The 23439-nt window shown below is 41.3% G+C and overlaps 1 protein-coding gene across 1 annotated transcript in view; it reads left to right on the plus strand.

Moving 5' to 3' along the window:
- Positions 1-23439, plus strand: part of Spock1 (SPARC (osteonectin), cwcv and kazal like domains proteoglycan 1) — a 498332-nt gene that overhangs the window by 330215 nt on the left and 144678 nt on the right. The window contains exon 4 of the mRNA XM_013361913.4: positions 13675-13789. Coding sequence (XP_013217367.2) covers positions 13675-13789 — 115 coding nt within the window. The remainder of the gene's footprint in view (positions 1-13674; positions 13790-23439) is intronic.

A 23439-nucleotide genomic window follows, 5' to 3' on the forward strand; every position in this document is an offset into this window, starting at 1 on the left:
AGCCATAAAACCACCCATTCCTCATTGACTGTATGGGTGACGGCAATGGAGTGATCTGGTTTCTGAGGCACGGAGTTGTGAGGGTGGAGTCCGGGCCCCTGAGAGGGGGACTGGCCAGGGGCGCCTTGCCATGGAGAGTACAGTTCTGGAAGCAGAGATTAGAGACTAGGTGATTTCAGGACTGTGCTTCAGTTTAAAGATAACTTGGAGAAGAAAAGGGCTTAATTTGCAGCTGTGAGGAATGTTTAAGAGGAATCCTATGGCAAAGATGGAGATATGGTGAGCAAACTTGGTCCCTGGCCTCACAGAGCAGGCTAAAGAAAGGGTGAAGCCCATAGACCTGGGCTTAATACCTGTAACAAACCCCATGATACTCCAGGCACTGTTTATGGTGCCTGTGGTAGTGAAGAGGATGCATTATCATGTGGTAGTGAAGAGGATTCATTATCTCTGATCTTTCAAGCCTTCGACTGGATTGAGACAGACTTGGAGTCACATTTCAGATTGGCCCTTTAGTTGCGTGGTCTTTGGCAAGATCTAATTTTGTTTATTTTTCTTGTCAAGTGTGGATATATTGGACTCATTCTGTAATTGTCAGAAGGAAGTGATACTTTGCATTGGACAGTGCCCTCTGTATGAGGCAAAAAAGATACCACATGTTTGAGAATGTGTGAGTTGTTTAAGGTAACTGAAGGTAAGTATTGGATGATAAAGACACTGTGGGCATGGAATAGGAACTAAAAAGTTTGGGTCAGACTACAGAGGACATAGTCATGAAATTCTTTCCCAAACCCTTGAAATTTAGAGTCTGTATGAAAAACAAAAATGTCAACTCCCTCTTTTGGTGGAAGGAATACTATAGCCCTATGGTATCCAGGAATGTTCTTCTTGCTATTCTGCTTTCCTGCTGAGTACTTTGTATTTTTTGCTGCATAACAAAGATAAAAAACTTTACTCCTTGTGTTTGTTTCATGTTTGTTTTAGGAGAACCCATTGGTATTTATTGTTGCATCTGTCTTCCATGCATGGTTAAGGCCTGATTTATATTTTATATTAGATTTTATATTACATTTTATCTTAGAATAAAATAAGGGAAGTAATTTCCACTGAGTGGCACATTGTGGAGAGACATGTACAGAAGAGAGCTAGTTGTGGGCAAGTTTGGAACATGAATTTCTTGGCTTATTTGGGTGCATATGACATATTTTAGCGGTGACTGAATATCATGGGACACACACTCAAACAAGAACAAGAATAAATAAGACTTACATGGTATAGCACTTACCAAACCCTACAGAGGGAGAGGCAACATTCTTCTCTCAGCTTGAGATGGTTTCTAATAGTGTAGAAGATGCCCCAAGAAACCCTGCCTGCATTCAGCACTAACTTTGTCATGATTACTTCAATGTTCTCAGTTAAGGAATGACATTTAATGGCCTTGGGAAACATCCCAAAGAAGCAGAAATGAATCTGCCATAATTGGGTAAAGAAAGGACTTGGAAATGAATAGTCTCTGATTACTCATTTATAAATCCTTAGCCAAGGGTTTCTGAAAAATTAACAGTGGGAGGGACAAAAGTAATAACAGCTTTAATTATGATATTAAATTTGATACCTGGGGAGCCACAAATGCTTTATAACTCACTAATATATCTTGTCTCATGTTTGCCACATAGAAGGTTCTCAAAAAAGCTTTAAATTATGCAGGGTCAGTGCTCTGAACCACCCTAGGCCTTTTTTCTCTGTGGGACTGAGATCCCTGGGAAGAAGCATGGAAGTTTATTCTGGGGACATAGGATACATTTTTGATTAATCATCTCTAATAATGGTAGCTGTTTTCTGATCCCATAAGAATGAACCATTTGCTTCTAAAGGTTCTTTGTATGTACTTTTACTGGCATTGATTTTCCATCTTAGATATCAGTACCCTGGAGAGCTCTCTGCTTCCTTCTTGGCCCCCTGTAAACTTGGTAAACACTTCCAACACTTTTCAAACTTTTCTCCCAAAGATCCTCTAAGAGCAAGTGTGAGCAAACACTCTGATGCTCTGGGGACAGAACACGCCATGGGCACATGCATTCTTGAAATCTCTTCTATACCCATTTAAATGAATTTTGCATTCTGTTCTTAGTAGATGGGTGACTGCCATGATATAGGTAGGTTTTAAGTTACTCACCATCTAGTAAAATAGATGCTGCAGGGAGATTGTAGATTTGTGTTCTGTTTGACCTCCCATACATTCTGAGAGCCAAGACTTAGATTTGATTGTGGGAAAACAAGAAAAAGAGAGGGTGGGACAGGCTGTGCTAAATACATGCAATGTGGGTCTGCCTGTTTCTTTCTCTTCAGCTTGGTTTTAGCTTTTTCAGAGAGGTGACCAGTGAAGGAGCAGCATGTGGCCTCACCAGAGTTCTGCACTGAGGTTTGGCTCCATGGATGCCACACTACTGAAGTGACAGCCTCACTTGAGGCTTTGAGAGTCATTTGAGTATCACCATCTCTAATTTGGGGCAGGTTTTGCCTTTTATTGTTCTGGTTTCTGTTAATACCTGTTCCTGCTGAGCTTTATAGGACAGGGCAGAAGGCATCAGGTGGACTGAAGATCAGAAAGCACCAACTTTATATATGCAGCCTACCTTGCTGAACTTGCCCATCCAGCTGTCCCCAAAATATATGTTACTAACTTCCCTGGACTCAGACCCTGGTCTTCTTGAGTAGACAATCTTTACCAGATTCTTTTTGTCTTGAATCAGGCTCCTTTTTTTCCCCCAAAACCTTTTACCAACAGTGCTTACATGTATGTTCTTAGGGTACTTTAATACTCAACTTGCAGGACTTTCCAGTACAGATTTTTCAAAGCCCTTAGACCTTCTCTTGAAAACAAACAAACAAACAAATAGTCTAGTGGTGTATGTTGTATACGAGGCATTGTGAGACCTTAGTGCACAGTTGGGGGGGTATTTTCATCTTTCATTCTCAGCCTTTTAATTCTTTGGGAGGATACAGGGCCCCACTAGAGATACATGAACTCCTTTCTTGTCCTGTCAGGGTTTTAGCAGTGGTGTAGACCTGGGTAATTAATTAGCAAGAGTTTTCTAGACAATATGGACCCTGTGCTAGATGCTAAAAATGAAGCTTCAGTATTTCTTCTTATAGAGATGAATATACCATTTGGGGATTAGAAAGACCAAACAGAATCATGGCCTCGGGATCTTGCCTCTCTTAAATGTTCAAGGTCCCTTCCCCTTGGGGGGTATCCCTTTTCTGTACTTCAGGAGCAAGCTAAAAGGAGTGGGTAAGAGTGATGAGGATGACAACTGAGTGTGTTCCTGTGCTGAGCACCTTTAATACATTATCCCATCGGATCCTCACCATACTACAGTGAAGTGGATCTGTTTGTCTGCAACTGACTCAGTCAAGGAACCTGATGAGATCTCACTCAGGCAGGAGGTGGCAAAGTAGCACCTTTCCTCTCAAACCCACATCTCTCTGATCTTGATCCTTCTATTCTTTTTTAATTTAATTTGTTTAAATTAATTATATATGACAGTAGAATGCATTTATGCACTTTGATATATCATACATAGATGGGATATAATTTTTCATTTTTCTAAGTGTACATGTTGCAGAATCATATTGGTCATGTAGTCACATATATACATACAGTAATAATGTCTGTTTCATTTTACTGTCTTTCCTATCCCCACATCCCCTCCCCTCCCTTCACTTCCCTCTACCTTATCTAAGGTAATGCTATTCTTTGTTAGTGCCCCCAGCCTTATTGTGAATTAGCATCTGCATATTAGAGAAAACATTTGGCCTTTGGTTTTGTGGTACTGGCTTATTTCACTTAGCATGATATTCTCCAACTGCAACCATTTACTGGAAAATTCCATGATTTTACTATTCTTTAAAGCTGAGTAATATTCCATTGAGTGTCTATAACACATTTTCTTTATCCTTTCATCTATTGAGGGACACGTAGGTTGGTTCCACAGTTTAGCTATTATGAATTGAGCTGCTATAACCATTATAGTAATCTGATTTTAAGTCCTTTGGGTATAAACCATGGAGTGGGATAGCTGGGTCAAATGGTGGTTCCATTCCCAATTTTCTGAAAGGAATCTTTATACTGCTTTCCATAGTGGTTGCACCAATTTGCAGTCCCACCAGTAATTATATTCTACATGCACTAAAAATCTTGAAGGGTGAGGGGAATTCTTGAAGCTTCTGAGTTTTCCAATCCTTTTATGGTCAACAATCATAGCTGCCGAATAATAACAGAATAACCAGTACCAAAGGAGTTAGTTCTCTGGATGCCTTTGGTTTAGGAAAAACTCCACATTTAATGGGAATTTTAATTGCATTTAAATGAAGCACAGATACAAAAGATAGACTTTATGAGCCACAGTGATCTTTTAAGTATACCTTTTTCCTGGAAATATTTGATTTTTATTGTGTTTTTTTATGTCCTCTTATTCTCCTAGGTTATAGAATTTGGTTCTTTTGTATTTTGAGTAATTCTTACTCCTCTGCTCATAAATGTCTTATGAATAATTTATGCCAATTATAATGAAATAGAATCCAAGTACTTGTATTGCTATAATATTTTAATAAATCCTGGCCATTTTGATGGATGAGTATGTTAAGACTTCTCTGTGGATAGTGTCTTGTCCCTCTACTGAGAGATGAGGTCAGTCTCAGGTGCTGTCTTTACCAGGTGATATGTTTCTCAGTTTGTGTCTTCCAGAAAGAAGGATTTCAGGTGGAAGACATAGATAGAAGAAGCACAGAGCATTTATTTAGTGAAGTGAAAATACTCTGCAGGAAATGTGAAGCAGGGTGTCCCAAGAGAGGAGGTAGCCCAGGGTTTTCCAAGTGGTCAGCTTTCATATGGGGTTTGGAAACCTCCTTCCGTGTGCATTATATATCAGGAGCGGTTACTGTGGCTTCCTGCCATGGCTCAGTGCACCCGTGATGATTCTGCCATGTTAGAAAATTTCCCACCAATACCTAAGTGAAACCCAGAGGGTCCAAACCACAGTGTAAATAATATAATGGACCCAGGGCGACCCAAATGACAAGGCCTCTGTCCTTTGCACACATTTTGAGGTTGAAACTCCCTTAATCTGGTGACAACTACTTTCTTTCTTTTTTCCTGTTGTATTAAAGTTTTCTTCCTTTATTTCTGTATTTTTATTGGTGCATTATAATTATACACAAAGTGGAATTTGTTGTTACATATTCATACTTGCACACAATATTACAATGTCATTTGGTTGATATCATTCCCAGTTTCTCTAGTTTTAAGAAAATAAGTATCTGACCAAGAATGAGGCAGCTTATGTGTGTGGTTTTCTGAAGTGAACCATCTTCCGCCACTTGACACTGAGCCCCGTTTTCTCTCCCTCCAGCCTCTTTGCCCATTCCATCTCCTTACCTGCTGTAATCCTATTATTCACGCTGCCCTGTTTCGTATTGACAGCAGGTTTCATGAGTCTCCCCTTCTATGATGTGAACTGAAAACCCCTCGTAGAAGGAACCACACATACATGGTTCACCTGGCCTAGCTATTTCTTAATTCAGAGTTAAGTTCACTGGTCAGCAGCAATGCTTTTGAAAGAAACATTGACTCTTTATTCATTATAAAAGTAACAGAAGCTTCTTAAAAAAAATCTAACAATATGACTTTAATTTCTGATAGTGCAGTCAGTGTGTTCTACACAGAAGAAGTTTCCCCTGGGGTCTTCTGGGTGGCGTGATTCCTAGGGAAGGTGGCTATAGTAGTTTTGTGTGCTGCTGCTCGGCACTGTTGTCTTCACCTTTAGCCTAGTGGCTCTGAGCATCAGCTTTAGTGTGAGACGTACCATGATCGAAATCCAGGCTCACTGGCGGTATGGTCACAAACAGATTCCTTAATTAAAATCTCCTTCAGTTACCAATAAATTAAGAGTAAACTGATCTCTGTGTCAGTTTGCTCATTGTTAAATTAGAATGGGCACTGGTACATTGTTCTACAGATTGGTGGATGTCACTGTTTCCATCATTATCCCCTTAATTAGCTGGTGTATTATATAATAAAATGCTTCCTCTTCCTTTCTACTGAATTCCTCTCTCCTGCTCTCTTCCCCCTCCCATTTCAAAGGCAACTCAGGTTCTTGTTGGGATTATTAAGCGAGGTCCCGTCTTCACATCCCAGAGCAGCTGGGAAGCAGGCTAAGAAAGGGCGGATGGCTGGCCAGGCTAATAAAATTTTGTGGCCACTGATTTTATGGGGCGCATTTCCACAGCTGCTCTAGCAGACTCCTCTTAATGCTTTCTTTTCTAATGATCAGGATGTGTAAATTACCATGTTGGGCTTATCAGTGGCTGCCCATAATGTCTTGTTTTGTATGTGAACAGAGGGTCCAAGCTCATCCTAGCATCTGTCATTAGTTCTAGCTGGTCATGGGTAGTCTTAACTCCTTTATCTCAGAAGCGAATGCCAGAATCTCCCAGGGATAGATACTACCTTTGGCTATGGTCATGACTCAGTGTCTCGTGGCTGCAGGCAGGGTTCTCCAGGGCTTGAAAAAGGGGACTGTGTCTTTTGCAGATAGTTTTCCAGTCAGTGACAGGCAGCAGTGGTGTTGGCCTGGGATCTCTGGGAGTTTGAGTTAGTCTAGGGTCTATTTCAGGGTTGGTCCCAGGAGACAGAGAACAGTTAATCAGAAAAAAAAACTGGGAATGAGGTGGAAACTGGGGCTAGTGGTGGTGGTGGGAGCTTCTTTTCAAGGGAAGCAGGATTTAGAAGGGGAGAGGGTGCCTTCTTTGGAAAGAATGAGTCTGGTTTTGAGTCTTGGCTTTGCCATTAGAACTTCGTGGTGCTGAGAAGTTACTTGCTGGTTGGTTTTCTCAACTTACTTTTCTACTTAATTCATCACAAACATCAGCCATATTAGTACATAAAGATCTACTTGCTTCCTTGAAATTCCTGCATGCTATTTCATAAATGAATACCCTATAATTAACTAAATAATTAACCTATAGTTGGTGTTATAGATGGAATACTTATGAATCCCTCCAAATTCATATGTTCAGGCACCATATCCCAGAATGGTTATATTTGGAGATGGGACCACTAAGGAAAGAATTAACATTACATGAAGTTATAAGGGTAGAATCCTAATCCAATAGGTTTAGTATCTTTTTAAGAAAGGCTGGCACATACCTGTAACCCCTGCAACTCTGGAGCCTGAGACAATAGAATCACAAGTTTGAGGCCAGCTTGGGCAACTTAGATTATGACTCAAAATAAAAATTTAAAAAAAAAAATTAAAGGGCCAGAATTTGGCTTAATAATAGTGTCACGGGGTTCAATCCCTAGTACTTCAAACAAACAAAAAAATCAGAAAGCTCAGCTTCTATTTCTCTCTTTTTCTGTACTAAGGAGAGGCTATCTGAGGACACGAGTCAAAGTTGTCCATCTTCAAATCAGGAGGAGAGCCCTCATACAACCAAACTACTCTTTCACCCTTGTCTCAAATTTTCAACTTCAAAAGCTGTGAGAAAATAATTTTTTTGGTTTTAAACCACCTATTCTGTGGTATTTTGTTATAGCAGCCTGAGCAGATTAATATAGATGAATATTCAAATTATTTATAATTGTTTCTTATTATAAAATATCTTTGCCTAATGTGTTAACCTGCTGGGTCATCATATTTCTTTTGTATATTAAAATATCTTTTATTAATATTTGGCATACACTAAAAAGCTGAGAGGATAATATAGTAAATGCCTACACACTCATTCATGTAGTTTTAACCACTGTTATCATTGAAATTAATAGAGTACCTTCCCAAACAGGCTGTTATCAGTTTATCTGCAGCCCCACCTGAAACATACTAATAAAGTATCAGCGAAGACGCTTTGACACAATTGGCACATAAAGAAAAGAGTCCTCAGGCTCACAGTTTACAGGAGAAAGAAAAGGAGTGCAATCTTTGGCCAGATGCATCTTCTCATCCTGTGCCTCTTTGTCTTCTCTGTGCCGTGGCCCCTTCTTTATCATTGTCCAGTCCTTGGGCACACCAGTGTAGCCTTCCATGTCACTCAACTGACTGCCCTATCTGGACTCATAACCAGTAGTCCCCTTTGTTTGGCTTCAAAGAACTTGGCCAATCCCTTGAATATGAAAACTGAGAATGGTGAAGTAAGCTTTCTTTGCTGCCATTCTTCCCTGGTTACAGCAAAATTCAATGGGTAGAATCTTCTCTTTTGTATTCTATGACGCTCTGTCATCAGCTGGTAAACAAGCCCCTCTAGAGAGGTGGGGAGACAAGATGCATGCTTAGGTTACCATGGGGACAGACAAGCTGTAATAAATGTTCGGAATCCTAGCCTGATGAGGTTTTCACAGTTGCGAATAATTTCTTTGTCAGTCATCCATTAAGTCACTCCTAATGAATTACTGGCCCTATTTGCTCTTCAGAAGAGTCTTGGGTGTGCATGATTCAGATAGAGGGCAATCTTAAAAGCAAGGAGGAGACAACAGGTCATCATTAATTTGGAGACATTTTGCAAATTAAGGGACCTTTTTTTTCTGAAAAAGCTTCTGGGAGTTACCAGACTGGACCATGAGTTTCGTGAGTTGGTTTTGATAAGTTTTTTGCTTACTGGTCTCAGAGGGTGGACTTGTGGCTTCTCAGAATGCTTGATGTCCCTGGGGAGAGGGAGTAGGGAAACTTCTCTAAGAAGGAAAGGGAGCCCCACTGGGCCCTCCATCCCAGATTTACTTGCATCTGTTCTTATTAAAGTGCCATTTTCTAATTATCATATGTGTACATTGTTCCTCTCTTCCAGTTTTGGAATGCCAAGGTGTGCTATGGTTCTGCCAGGTCACCAGGTTCTGCCATGTTTGAAGTTGCTGTGGAACTTGGAGGCCATGGCTGCTCAGAATTCTTGCTGTGGCTTCTAGGCCCTCCATGAACTTGCGTGATTACCCTATCCAGCCTTACCACGCACTACTCCCACTTCAACTTGCTACCAACCTATTGAAACTCTTCACTTCCTCAACCTTGCTTGCCAAGATCTTGCATACCCCTGGGAGGAGAACTTCCTTTTCACCCTATTGCCTGGTTCAAACCACTTTTCCACAGATGTGAGTTTTTCCAGGAAATCTTACCTCACCCTCTGAAAAGCTGGGTCAGGCATCTCCCACCTTCCCCTGTCTCCTCTCTAGTTGTGAGCCCTAGAGAGCAGGTAGGACATCTTGTGTGCAATACAGAGGTGCTGGCCTCCAGCCTGCAGAGGTGGCTCACATAAAATGATTCTCTGCAAATGTTAATTAAACACACACAACAGCATGTGTGATGTCCCTAAGTAACTGAGGGACCCTTTGGGACAACCTACAAAATGGAACCTTCCTCTTGTCTCAACATCTGTGAGGTAGTATCAAGCTCTGCTATTCCTGGTACCATGATCCTTTGCCAATTAGCCTACACAGTGTGCCCAAGGACAGAGAAAAGTCTTGATTTTCAGATTTTAAAATCAATGTAGCTAATTAAAAAATAACTCATTGAACTGAAAACAAGTTCAGAAACAATTAAGATAATTAAAATATCAGCACCTTAATTGAGACCAAGCAGGGAGCTCAAAAAATAAAATTAATTAAAAAAAAAAAGAAACTTAGATGGAACTGGTAATTAACTGGCTTTTGAATTCAATACTCTGCAGCTCAACAAATCTCTTTAAATTAATTCATTCTTGGGCCTTTTTCTTTGAGAAAAGTTTTTGTAAAATTTATTTGAGAAAGATAATTGGACATGTGTCCCATACCATTTGACCCTTGATTGGCTTTTGCAAGAAGACAGGCAGGAAAGATGGAATTAACCTTCAATGCATGCCTGCTCTATGCTAGGCACATTGTCAAGTTTAGGTCCACATGAGTCTTACAGGTATGGTGATGCAAGTGGTACAGGGCGCTCATCTTCTAGAGAGTGCTGCATGCTGTTACCAAGCATGTGCAGAGGGAGATTAAAACTTGCAGCATAATCTCCAGGAAATCATCAGCACCATGACAGGGAGGCTTTGAGCCTGGCTTTGGGCTCTCACTGACACTCAGTGTTTTTTCCCTACCTTCTCACCTCTGCAGTTTCCTCCATCTTATGAAAAGGCTTCTTAAATGCCACTTACTATTCAGATCTCTTATCATTCCCTTTAGAAAGAGGAGCCACACATCCCTGTCCAGGACCAGTGGTTGTGGGAGCCTTTCAGGAGTGTCACTGCTGCATTGAAATGGAAATGACTCCCTCACATCCCTTTTCAATCCCCATATTGCTGTTTTTCAAAATCAAAATGCATCCTGGTGATTAAACAAATGCTGACAGCTTGATTTGTTACTGTTTTGTTGTTCTGTGAAGTTCATTTACTCTAAATAATTCGCATACATGTTTCAAGTATTCAGACCCTAGTAATTAATTTCTAGCAGACTTGATTTCTGTATGCAAATTGTTAAGTATGTGTGTGGAGTTAAATGATAATTTCATTATTATTACTTTTTGTTGGATTTTTTATTATTATTTTTTTATTTGTTAAGAAATGTCAGCTTCTAGGATCCCAAGGGTTATCTATACTAGTTAGACTAATGGCAGGATGACAAGATTGCAGAAGAAGAGTTGACCAGACCACAGGTCAGGTGACTCATTTGGAGGATTGCTGCATCCAGAGAGGGCAGTTGTTTGGAGATGTCCATCCTACCCTCTGGGGAATGGGACTGGTAACCTAGTCCTGAGGGCATACAGGCAGGGTATTGCTATCACAGTTTCAGCAGCACCCGATGCCCTGGCAGCTCCCTCTTACTTTTGGCCATTAAATCTCAGTTGCCTTTCAGGGCTCTCAAGAATATCGTGCCATCTGAGCTTCAAACCTGGGTAAGGTTGGACCCTTGCCCAACAAAGATCCTAGTTGTTTCCCATGCTGGAGTCACGTAGTGAGGAGTTCAGGTTCACAGACCTGGTTTTCAAACACCCTCTGCACCTCTCATTAGCAGTTTTTTTCTCAGACCTGTGTTTATAAAATGGGGATGTTAGCAGCAGCCACCTCCTTGGATGCTTGCAAGGATTAAGCAAGGTAATCCAATTAGAAGGCTGGGTTCACTGGTTGCATGTCAGAAGCACTCAGTGGTGCTAACTATTGTTCTTGTGATTATGAAGGCTTACTATTCAGTCTGGGAACAAAATACAAACCTGAAGAACCTAACTCATAAGAGGTGCTTAACACGTACCAGGTCTGTTGTAAGCACTTGCAGATATTAACTCATTTGATACTTAAGACAACCAAACAGCAATGATAGATGTTATTATTCTTCTCTTACAGAAGAGGAAATTGAGGTATAGAAAGGTTAGTAAATTGCATAGCCAGGACCCCATCCCAAAAGGCCTACTCTGGAGTCTGTTCTCTTTCCTTTTATTTCTGCTCAGCTGATTGACTTTCTTTGTGACTGCACCATCCAATCAGAGCTGGCAGTGTGAACATTGCATGGTTGAGAAGTTGTCCATAGAAGCAAAAATAGTTCAGATTCTGCCTCAAAGCTCGTCATGTCCTACTGCAGATTTCAATGCCCATTCTTCTTGGCCAGCCTACTAACCTCCATCTCTGAGAACTACCTAGTCCAGATCCCGAGGTCTCTGCAGCTCTTGGCACCTACTGGAGAAATAGCCTACCCTTGTAACTATGGCAGGACTGCTAGTCATTGGTCCCCAGGTTTCCTGAGATCTGTAGTGGTGGATGGAAGTGCGAGAATGGGAATGGACATTGTTGGTGGTCATCTGGTAATCCTTTTAATTGTTGACTTAATTTTGGAAAAGTCTTGGAAGGTAAGCCCATGTTGACTTGGCTGCAGCCCTGGAGGTGGGGGTGGGGAATTATGCATAAGGAAAAGTCACTGGCAGAAACTATACCATCCTCCTGGCTTCTCAAGCAGACATCCCTGGAAACTAAGGAAGTTCTATTTGGGGCTAGGAAGCTCTTGCTTCAAATTTCTAGAAGGCCTAGCCTTGGAGGAATCTAAGGGCAGATATAGACCTCTCTCCAATTTGTCTCTAAGGCAGCCCTCAGCTTAAGAACTAGGAATGAGCATGGGCCTTGGCACTTGAATCAGCTTCTCTTTTTTTTGAGCCTCTTTCTATATCAGAGAACATCTTTTGGGGATTAGGCTTTTCCAGATGGCTTCTCTTGGACCAGGACCTGGATCTTGTTGCTGTCCTGACTAACCTAAGAATGTACCCTGGTCCCATTTACAGTTGCTTCGGGAGGGAGCTGCCTTGAGCTGTTCACACAGCAGAAATGCCGGTTTGCTCTGTGTTCAGGATTTTTGAGGAGTTCTTGGCAACCCTCTGAAGGAATGGTGCTCAGAGCCTGGACCTGGGCGTGAGGAGGGAAATGGCTCTTCTCTCTGTGACAGCTGAACGAACTGGTGGAGCGGATGATGGCATTTGTCATGTAGTTTTGCTATCCCTGCTTGCAATGCCATTTCATTTAACCAAATGTCTGCATGGGGAGGAAATTGAGAAACCTCATATCCCTGGCTGTAGAGAGCAGTTATGAAAGATTTACCTCCTAATAGACATTAGGCTCCAGATCTGGGATATGGCACAATTGCTTTTGTTTTGCAGGAAGTTCCCTTGGGCCTCTTCTGGGCCCAAGATGAGCATGTGCACCTCAGCATGCTAAGTGCTGATTAGCCAGGAGCCTGCTGCTCAAGCTTATTCCAGAATATGTTGCTGTATATGAACCTCTGTCTTTGGGGATGCTTTCTTGAGTTACTTCTTTGAGTCAACTCCCTTTCCCTCATTACCCACCCACAGACCACACTTAACAGTCATTGAATTTCTCATGATTGCCCACACAGGCCTTCCTGCATTTGCTTGTGCTTGTCTCCCTGCCTGGTTTGCCTGTTCTATCTTTACTTTTCAAAATCCTACCCATCCTTCAAGATCCAATTCACATATTAATGCTTCACTAATCTTTGCCCTAGAAATTGATCTCTATTTTTCTCTCAAGCTCTGTTATCATTTTATATGCCCATCATGGCCCTTATCTAATTCTGCTTTGCACAATAAATATTTATGTGTAAGTTTTTTTCCCCCTCTCCCTCCCTGTTACGTTGTAACTTTGTGTGGCACAAAACTGTCTTATGCATCTGGAAGTTCTCTACAAACTTAAAATAGGTTATTAATGCACATGGCCTGTATTTATTGAACTGAAGCAAAAACCTATGTTCTTAAGGGCTTTTTAGGTGATAGGAAATAAGTAAAATTAAGCATGATTGAAATCATAAAAACCAACACCAGATAAATAACCAAACGGGGAATCTTTGGTAGCTCTTGTTCCTCTGATCATGTAAGATTCTAAAGGATTTTTTTACAGTAATTCCTGCTTGAAATGAAGATGCTAAAACTCCCAAAGCACCAAGGAATCACTATCCTGATGTTCAAGAAGAGCATGTGTGATAGACACAGAATTCCTTCTGGCTTGGGTTTTCATTTCAATCCCCACCAGTCTCAGAAAAAAGCACAGAGTTTTCTCTGTGCAAACACACAATTGGTTTATTTCCCATTTGTTTATTTGAATAGTAGTGGAAATTAAATTTCCTTGGAGGTCCTCATGCCCCTCTTCTTTCTCCTTTTGCCTCAGCCCTGGACCCATCCAAGGACCCCTGCCTGAAGGTGAAATGCAGCCCTCACAAAGTGTGTGTGACCCAGGACTACCAGACAGCCCTGTGTGTCAGCCGCAAGCACCTGCTGCCCAGGTAAGACAGGAAGCAAGGTGGGTGGAGGGTGGGAGGCGCTCTGCAGTTGGTGGATCTAAGGGTACTTGGACTCGATTGGGGAACATAGGAGAAGGGAGAGCATAGTGTTTGTGCTGCCATTTTGTAGGATATTTGGTGCCTGTATCCTTGCTTAATGGTATGAATCTCAGTTTTCAAACACAAATTTGCAAAGAATATTCATCTTAATTCCTTTAAGTCTACTCAATTTTTATTCTGCATTCTCATCTGAGCAGATGAACAGAAATCCATTCTTGGTCATTATTTTGTACCTTCCTTTTCCATGAGTAGCCTTAAGATCCACTAGGGTTATTTGCTAAGAAATCAGAGGTTGGACCTTTTGTCTCCTGGTTGTATCTGATTATGTTAATCCTTTGAGTCCTTGAGGCCAGAGGGTCTCTGCTGCCATAACCCTCCTGCCTTCTACCATTCTACCTTCTACCTTCTACCTCCTGCCACACTACCATTCTTTCCTAGATTATGTCTTGCTATTTGCTGGGGTATAGCAGGCCTATCCCTATTTACCAAGCCCAGAGGGAGTTCTCCCCAATTTTCTCTTCTTCCTTATAGCCCTTATTCTCAATGCCACCCCACCCAGCACTAGACACCCAGAAGGCTTAGACTTAACAATGATGGACACAGACTTGAATTCAGGCTGCTTATATTTTCATTCCCATAAAAACATTTAAAACAAGAAATCAGACACACAAATGTGTGCGAGCAAACGTGCGCACGCACGCGCGCGCGCGCGCACACACACACACACACACACACACACACACATACACACATGGAGGCTTTCTTTAAGAAAGGGGCTGAGTGGAGGTGAGAGGAAGGTGATTTCAGTGCCTTTTCTACACTCCCTCTTTAACTGCTGTGCAAGTGAGCAGTGCAGCAACACCATGTCGGAGTTACGCCCAGTTGTGTCTTGAGCAGCTTGCCCTGCCACTCACCTGGACTGCACCATAACTTAGGAAAATATAGCAGGCTTTCTTAACTTCATTCCCACTGCAATTGACCTCCCTAGAACTTTCGCTTTATTAGCTCTGGATTAACCACCTGAGATCCTGAAGGATGGGTACTCTTCCCTCTCTTAATCCTTAAAGTCTAACCAGTGCAGGCTCCTTTAGGCTGTTCTTGTTAAAATACATTTTAATTGCCCTTCCTCCCCTAAGTGATTTTCTCTAAACATGCCTGTGGAGGTGCCACCCCTGGGATCATGATCTGGCAGAAAGACAGTACTCCTATCATAGGGTGACTCTGCCATCTCTGGCTTCTCTAAGCATGGCCTCTGCAACCATAGACCCAACCTTCATCTCCCTCATCTCCTTCAGAATCGTCTCGTTCAACAAGATTTTCAAGGTTGTTTTAAGCATAGTCAGACAAAAATGCAAGGTATTATAATGAGCTTTTCTTGTCCTCCTAACTGGAAGGTTCTTCCTTTAATAAAGACCCATCCTGTCCCTGGAATGTGTAGCACATTCCAGGTGTTGTGCTCAGCATCTTTGTCCTTGAATTCTTTTTTAAATTTGGTATTGTTTTTTTTTTTTTATCTCCACTGTACAAAAGAGAGAACCGAGGCAGAGTGAAGCATTCGTGATTTGCTTGTATATCTAACAAGTGGCAACCATTATTCAAATCCAGTATTATCTATCTAGCTCTAAAGCTTACATTTTTCACTACTACAATATGTTAGCCTTTTCATTCTACCTTCCCTTGTCTATGGTTTATTTGCTGTTATTCAGCAAAAAGCTGTGGAATACCTACTGTGTGCCAGGCTTTTGTTAGGCCCCAGGGTTTCAGGAGGTCCTATTCAGATACTCAAGGAAAATCAAGGTCACTGGGAACTTTGATGTAAAAAATGTATTTTGGTTGATATTTGAAATTCTTTTAAAGGTTATGTACTCTAAGAAAACATGCCTCAATCTCCTGCTGCATGTGATTTCTGCCTTCCCTGATGGAGAGAAATGTGGTTTCCTTTGTTGAAAATTCCCAATTACTCTCTGGGATAGTGTCTAGGTTGTTCAGTTATCTGGTTGTGTGTGTGTGTGTGTGTGTGTGTGTGTGTGTGAGAGAGAGAGAGAGAGAGAGAGAGAGAGAGAGAGAATATCCCTTGCTTGTTTCTTCCTAGATTTCAAAATTCAGACTTTTTTAGAAATACCAGAGTAGAGGTTTGTGGTTTTAAATTCAAATCTGTTTGAGACCAAGGCAGCAACCTTGCTTGTATTCAGACATATCCAGGTAAATGATATTTTCCTGGGCAAGTCATGTTTCTGAGCATCACATTTTTGCCTATGTGAAAAGTTTAATCTTCATCTCCCATATCTCCTGGTGACCACAAAATCATAGTGGCTTAGAGCATGGATTTGGGAATAAGACCAATCTGGGCTCAAGTCTCATCTTGGCTACTATTTGACTATGTGACCTTGGCAAGTTACTTTACTTCTGAATTTGTATTTCTTCACCTGTTAAATGGGTTTGGTAGTTGCACTTACATAGGGGATAACATACACAGTATAATGTCAAAAAATATTAGATATTCTTCCACTTACTGAAACAATGACTATAATAGTTATTGTTACTGTAAGGTTCATTTTGCAATTTAAGCTAGAAATCCCCAAATCTGCATACTCCTAAGAAAAAATAGCTCCCTACAGATGCCTTTCCCCTCTAAGGCTCACGGTGCTGTCTTTACTGTTCTTGCAAGGGTAAGTGTGAGGATTACAGTGCACTTCTGTTGTCTCCTTGATGATTCACACAGGTAAGGACCAAGAAAATGGCTGCATTTCTGATACTAGGACATTTACTGGAAAAATAGATCAAAGAGGCAGCTTTGACTGAGGGGACATGCCTACTTCCCTTGTTGGGACTGGGAGGTGGAGTGGCTCCTGCAGTGGTATTCGCTGTGGTTGTGGGTCCAGCCTTGTCCTCGACCTCTCAGAGGCTGAATTACTCAGCCCACATGATCAGCCGATTGCATACATCTTCTGAGGGTCTTGGACATCTTCCCAGATGAAACATCTGTCCTTCCACATTATACTTCAGGGGTCCCCTCTGATCAGGGAAACCATGTTGACAACTCTATTTATTCATCAATCAGGAAAGTAATCTTTCTTTCTTCAAAACATCTGTGGACAATTGTGCCAGCCAAGCTGGCCTCTACAGCAGCACAGTGGGTGAATCCCGCCCTCCAGACAGTCAGGAGTGTGCACATGTGGAGAGGCGGCTGAGCCAGCCTTAGGCTGAGTATGAGACTCCAGATTTAGGTTGCCTTTGCAAGCGGAAGACAGAAGGACAGTGAACGAATCATTGACAGAATTTCATTAGCTTTTGTTTTTTTGTTTTTTGTTTTTTTTTTTTTGGTTGGTGCAGATTGAGTGATTGGAGAAGCCCTTAGGTGCACACATCTGTGACCACAGCATTTCAGGACCAACCAAGCAATTTTGTCGGGGATTGTGGAGCGGGTAGAGGGTTGTGTAATAGGGCAGGGCAACACAGCCCTCCTTTTGCTGGAATCTTCTCCTTGATTGAGGTGGTATTTGTATTAGGATTTGTATTTGGTTTCATTCTGAAGCTTCAGCTCAATTCATGTTGTTTTTGAAGAATTCTGGAAATTCTTTGTTTTACTTCTTATCATTAAGCAATATTGGCAGGGGTGGGAGAAGGCTGATTTTTGGTAGCATGTCCCCCCTCAAGGTCTCCAGGGACATATATGCACTAAAGAACAGTGTGCAGTGGCTTGGATCAGGAAACCTTCTCTTTAAGTGACTTTTCCAAAAATATTCCAGGCTATTTTTGATTTAACTATAGTCAATGCCTATTATAGGAAACATTAAAAGTTAGAAAAATTTAAAAAATAACCCAAAGGAAAGAAGTAGGGGTCACTGTATCTAAAAACAATAATAAAAATTTCCCAATGTATTTCTGTCTTTTATTTCTTCTTGCCATAGGTTTTGTTAGGTGAGTTGTTTTTAATTAACAAGCAGTAACATACTGCATATAAAAATTTGGATTGGACCCTCTTAATTAATTTATATAAGAGATTATTTTTTTGATACTACAAACTATGTATGCAAATTTTAATGACTAATAACGTACTATACAAAAGAAGTTAACTTGAGGTAGGTCATAAATTTAAATGTAAGAGCTAAAACTATAAAACTTCTAGAAGAAAACAGGAGCAGTGACCTTGGTTTTGACAGAAATTTTTTAATTAGGGCACAAAAGCCATGAGCAATAGATGCAAAAAGAAAGAACAAATTAGATTTCACCAAGATTAAAAATGTCTGATCTTCTGAAGATACTTTTACAAAACTAAAAAGGCAAGTCACCCTAGAAGAAAATTTCACAAAACACATACCACAAAAGATTTGATTCTGAAATAGGTAATGAAAGCACATGTACTCATGGATGTTCAGCTTTATTTGTAGTAGCAAAAACAAAAACAAAACAAAAAACACAAATAAAACAGAACAACAACAACAAAACCCTGAAGTTTTATCACTGTATAAATGGATAAAAACACTGAGGTCCATCCAATATAATGGATTACTACTCTGCAATAAATAACAAAGGGGCTATTGATACATCTAACAACATAAATGGATCTGATTATTATTTTGAGTGGAAGGGAAAAAAAAGACCAAAACCAAGCATAATACTGTATGATTTCCACTTACATGAAAATTTAGAAAACATAAAAACTCATCTATGGTGACAGAAAATCCCTCACTATTTACTTGAAAAGAGGACAATGATCATGGTCAGTGGTTGCCTAAGGCTACAAGGCTTGATAATGAAGTAGATCCTTCTGGAAAAAGTGAAGTCAAACTCTGGTCTTAGATGCCAGAGATCCCACTGGTCAATGGGTTTGTTTGTTAAAATAAAATTTAAAAAGGCTTTATTACAATGGAGTATTATTCTTTTCGGCAGGTTTTAAATACATATATACCCTGAGGAGTTCTTAAGGAAAATTTTCTCTTAGGAGATAGGATGATAGAAAGTCCTCAGGCCTGCAGAGGACTTTGTGCTCAGGGTTTCTCCACCAATTGGGATGGCTGGTTCAGATTCATTGTTCTGTATGAGTAGGAGATAGAGTAAGGGTGGGATTTCCCCTATGGAGTGCTGAACATTGATTTTACCTCTCTGTTGCTATTGATTTTCATTCAGAGAATAGAAAATTGAAGCATTTGTTCTAAGCTTCCAGAACAAGCCACATTCTCAAATTCTGCAAGTGTATTGTGAATGGGAAGAAAGCATGTCAGGATGGGACTTAACAATATCTAAGTGTACCCTTCAAAGCCTTGGGGAGCAGTGGGAACTCATCTATTTTTAAATAAGGAGCGAGATGGCCCAACTTCCCAAAGGGCTGGGCCTCTCTAATGTAATAGCCCTTCATCTTCGCTTCCTAACTATCTGGAATAACAACTAATTCTCTGCACTAGCAAAGAATTCAGATCCAGTCGAGGCTTTCGGTACAGTAGACCAATCTGAGAGCTTTCTCTCTTTTATGTGAACTTGAAAAAAAGAATCAAAGTGTTTGAGGTCAGAGAGAAGTACATCACAGAATGTGCCTCAAATACCAAACTCTCAGAGGATATTTGAAAGGATGACGGTTATTTCATCTCAGTTTTGTTTTACAACAAAGCACTGCCTCCTGCTACAGGGGCTTTGAACCGATTGATTATACATACACATATCTGTTGAAGTTTGGAAGACACGTGGCCATGCAGAAGGTGGGTAATACCTGGGTGCCTGGATGGATTTCTGGTGCTTTACATCTCAAGGCCTTGCCAATTACCAATGTGCCACTGTGTCCACAATCATTACCATGATTTTATATTTGTGTAGCTCATGCCCTTTCTCCATAGGGCCCATGCATTGCCTTGGGTTCTTTTTTAAGCTCAGAGGACCTTCATTAACCATGCTGTGGTCTGAAGATAGCGCTAATGAGAGATTGGTGCTGTTTCTAGGATGCTTGCTGCTGAGTTTTGGGTGTGCCTTACTCTAAGTCAGTCTCTTTTGTAAACAGAAGAAACACTTCACTGTGGTCCATTATTTTGCAAATGCTTACCTCTTCATGTGTTGTTCCAACCACATGCCAAGTACCTGTTGCTGAAGAAGAGACATGAGAGGAGGGAAAGCAGCTCTTTCAAGAGAAGTACTTACTGAGCACTTACCCTGTTAGGCACACTTTGCAGGGAGAGCTTGTGGACTTCTCACAACAGGTGGGCCAGGTCTGTATTATAACATCCACTTTGCAGATGGGACTATTCAACTTCTCTAAATAACTGCCCTCCTTACACAGGAACAGGAAGGGGTGGATTGGGAACCAGATTGGCAGTCACTTCAAAGCTGCCTTTGCAGTGGGGTATTAGGGGTGAACTCTCAGAGAGTTAGTTTGCTTCATTCCTAGCCAAAGCCCACCAGCCAGTGTGCTTGTGGTCCTAGAAGTGCTGCTATGCAGGACCCTAGGGTCCTAGCTTCTAAACCGTTTTCTCCTTTCTAAAGCAATGACTCTAGGTTCATTATTCCCCTTTGTGATTCTTTCACATGTCTCTTAAATATAGAAGTATTTAATTACTTCAAAGACACAATAAGAAAAGACACAATAAGAAAGAAAAAAGAAAAGGTCTTGTCTTGCTCTGCCCAACTTCTCCTAGGACTGTTGTGGAACATGAATTCATAACTCAAGCAAACTACTCAACTTCTCCATTCTTTTGTATTCTTCTCTGAAACCAAAGGTATTGGTTAGATGATCTTGAGGACAAGAACAGCAGAGACTAAGAAGCTGTTCATGATGGAGATGCAAATAATTGTGTGAATTTTTTTGCATGGAACTTTTAGTCTTTGGAGCAGGGGACAGAGTAAGAATCAGATATTACATTTAAGAAAAATTCACTAGGCTAGGTTTACAGGTATAATTTAAAAAATAACAAATGCAAGACTTCCAATAAAATGTACCATACCCATATTGTGTCCTATCCTGGCTCCCCTCCCCAACACTTTTTTTTTTTAAAAAATAAGCTCTTTTCACGGCCATCAGAAGGAGGGGGTGTGGGGGGCAGGCTTTACCCAGCAAAGGCTCCATAAGTCTCTTCTGCCTGTGGGGCAGTTTTGGGGTATAGCCCTCAAGGACCAGAGCCTCTGTTCTGGAAGCTTGTCATCTCTCCTTCCTAGGCTCTTGGACTGGGTTGCCTCCCAGCAGGGGCGATTCTTGTTCCTGCTAATTCCAAAGCATTGAATCATTGTCTGACTTTTTTTTTTTTCTTTCCAAGCCAATTCCTATCTGTAGACGATAGATGTTTTATGGTTGAATTTCCAGGATGTGTGCATGCCCAGATGTTAATAAGCTGGGTGTCTCTGGAGCTGGGAGTGGCTGTTTACAGAGCCAAGGGTTGATTAATGACATCCTTTCATTTCCTACCTCCATCTCTGGAAAAAGGCATATAGTACACTGTGATGCTGACTGGGTGATGAAGCTGCAGGAGCTGCATTTATAGGTGTCCTTGTGCATTAAGGTACGTGCAGACTGGAATATTTTCTGCCTTAGATTTAATTGTTTTAGAAAGAGGAGGTTGAAGTGAGTATGCCCATTTTGAATAGATAATCACTAGCTATGATTTCTACCACAGATCAGGTCTTGCTGGGCAGCACACAGGTGTGAATCATATTAGCCTAACTGTCCCTACACATTGAGAAATAAACAAGCTTGAACCCCCTGTAGTTTGCTGAAGATGTTAAGCTGCCCATCATGAGGGTTGGAATCCCTATGAATTCTGGAGATGCATAGCATCCAGGTACATCAGGGCCTGTGTCATCCTGAACAAAAGTTATCGGATTGAATTTTTCCAGTTCTGCTTTTATCTGTTTTAATTTTCTCAAATCTTATCCCTTTTCCATTGTTATTAATAAATCTACTGTCACCTGCTTGCTGCTCTGCAAAACTCATCAGAATCCCAACTTACAGGTTTTCAGTTTAGACATTTTATATCAGATTGATTCAACCACTGAACTGTGAAAGACATTCTTTATGGATATCAGCCACCATAGTAGGGCCCATCTGGGGCACTGACCACGCAGGTTCTTGGGCCAGAAAATGTACTCAGGATGATTTAGATGGACATCCAAGGCTATCTTTAGGAGGCCTGGTGTTTTAAATAGAATGTTCTCAAACTAATGATCTGTCTTTAATGTTCTTCATGGAGGGGATGGACAGAGGGCAGCCCCTCCAGGCACAGAGGTACAAGAGAGATGAAAGTTAATTAGTCTGGGGACCTTGGTACTTTTCCAAGGATCTCTTATGGTGTGTTCACATGTGCACAATGAACCTGATGTGGCTTTGTGACCAAGTGATAAAAGGCCTGCTTACAGCTGGGGGACTGGAGTATCATGCTTCTTAGTGAAGTGCAGGGCTAGTCTCTGGTGATATCTGCCTAGTGGGTCAAATGTCCCATACCCTCGAGAAACCCTCACGTGGAAAGCAAGGTAGTGGGGGCTCTCCTCCCCTCTGGGATGAAACTAGATCTCTTCTCTAGACAGGGACCAGGGAGGCCATTGGTGAATATGGTTATGGTCATGAGGGACCTCAGGGCTTCAGTTTTTCCTGCTGTAAGTTTGCTAGGCTAGTTCAGAAAACTGCTCAGATGCACTGGGGATGGTGTGTCAAAGGTCGCTAATACAGATTCTGCTATGTTGAAGTTAGTAATAATTTCTTAAATCAACAAGTATTTATGGCTGCCTTCCAGGTGGTAGATACTGTGCTGTGGGTTTGGAGTTCTGTGATGAGTGGCCATATTCTACCCTTGTAGATATTAAAGTTTATTGGAAGGTGCTGATAATATTATTAAGTATCTAATCACTTATGATAAGTGTTCATTAGTATCAGAGCAGGGTGCCATAGAATTGCTTTAGGTTGGTTGAACAGGAAAGGCCTCTTGGGGAGGAGAAGAGTGATAAATCCCAGCAGGGCAAAGAGTAGGGACGGGTTCTCAGTGCAAGGGACAGCTTCAGCAAAGGCCACCAGTCCAGGAGGAGGGGAAGGGAAGTGAGGGCAGCCTCACTTCTTCTTTAATGCAGATTCTATGCTATGTGAGGGAGGCTGGAGGGGTGTGTGTGTGTGTGTGTGTGTGTGTGTGTGTGTGTGTGTGTATACGTACACATACAAAATCCCTAAAGCTCTCCTCGTTGAGTTTGCATCCTAGTGGATGAGATGAGGGATATAAATGTGTTTAATCAACTAAGAAAGGAAAAAAAAATCTCAGGATGTAAAACTGAAGTTCTCAGAAGTGAATGACCACTTCTACTCTCATTGGGGGTTGAGGAAGGGGTGGAAGGCAAAGAAGGGGCAGCATCAATTGGTGGTATTCATTAGTATTCACAGGTGTCTTAAGAGCTTGTGATGACTCTCAGATCTACTGTGATATTGACAGCTGTTAAGTGACAGAAATGAGGACCAGCACAGTGTTTCCCCCAAACCCATCTTCTATGGAAGAGCTCCTCTGCCCTCAAGCCACTTGCATGCTTTTCTTTATAAAATGATGACTTTAAACTTTGCATCACAACTTTGTTTTAAGGAAATCAGGGAGCATAGCACTGGTGTCTAGTAGGTGCTTAATAAATTTAGTCACACA

The sequence above is a fragment of the Ictidomys tridecemlineatus genome, chromosome 1 (assembly GCF_052094955.1).
Source record: "Ictidomys tridecemlineatus isolate mIctTri1 chromosome 1, mIctTri1.hap1, whole genome shotgun sequence".
NCBI lineage: Eukaryota > Metazoa > Chordata > Mammalia > Rodentia > Sciuridae > Ictidomys > Ictidomys tridecemlineatus.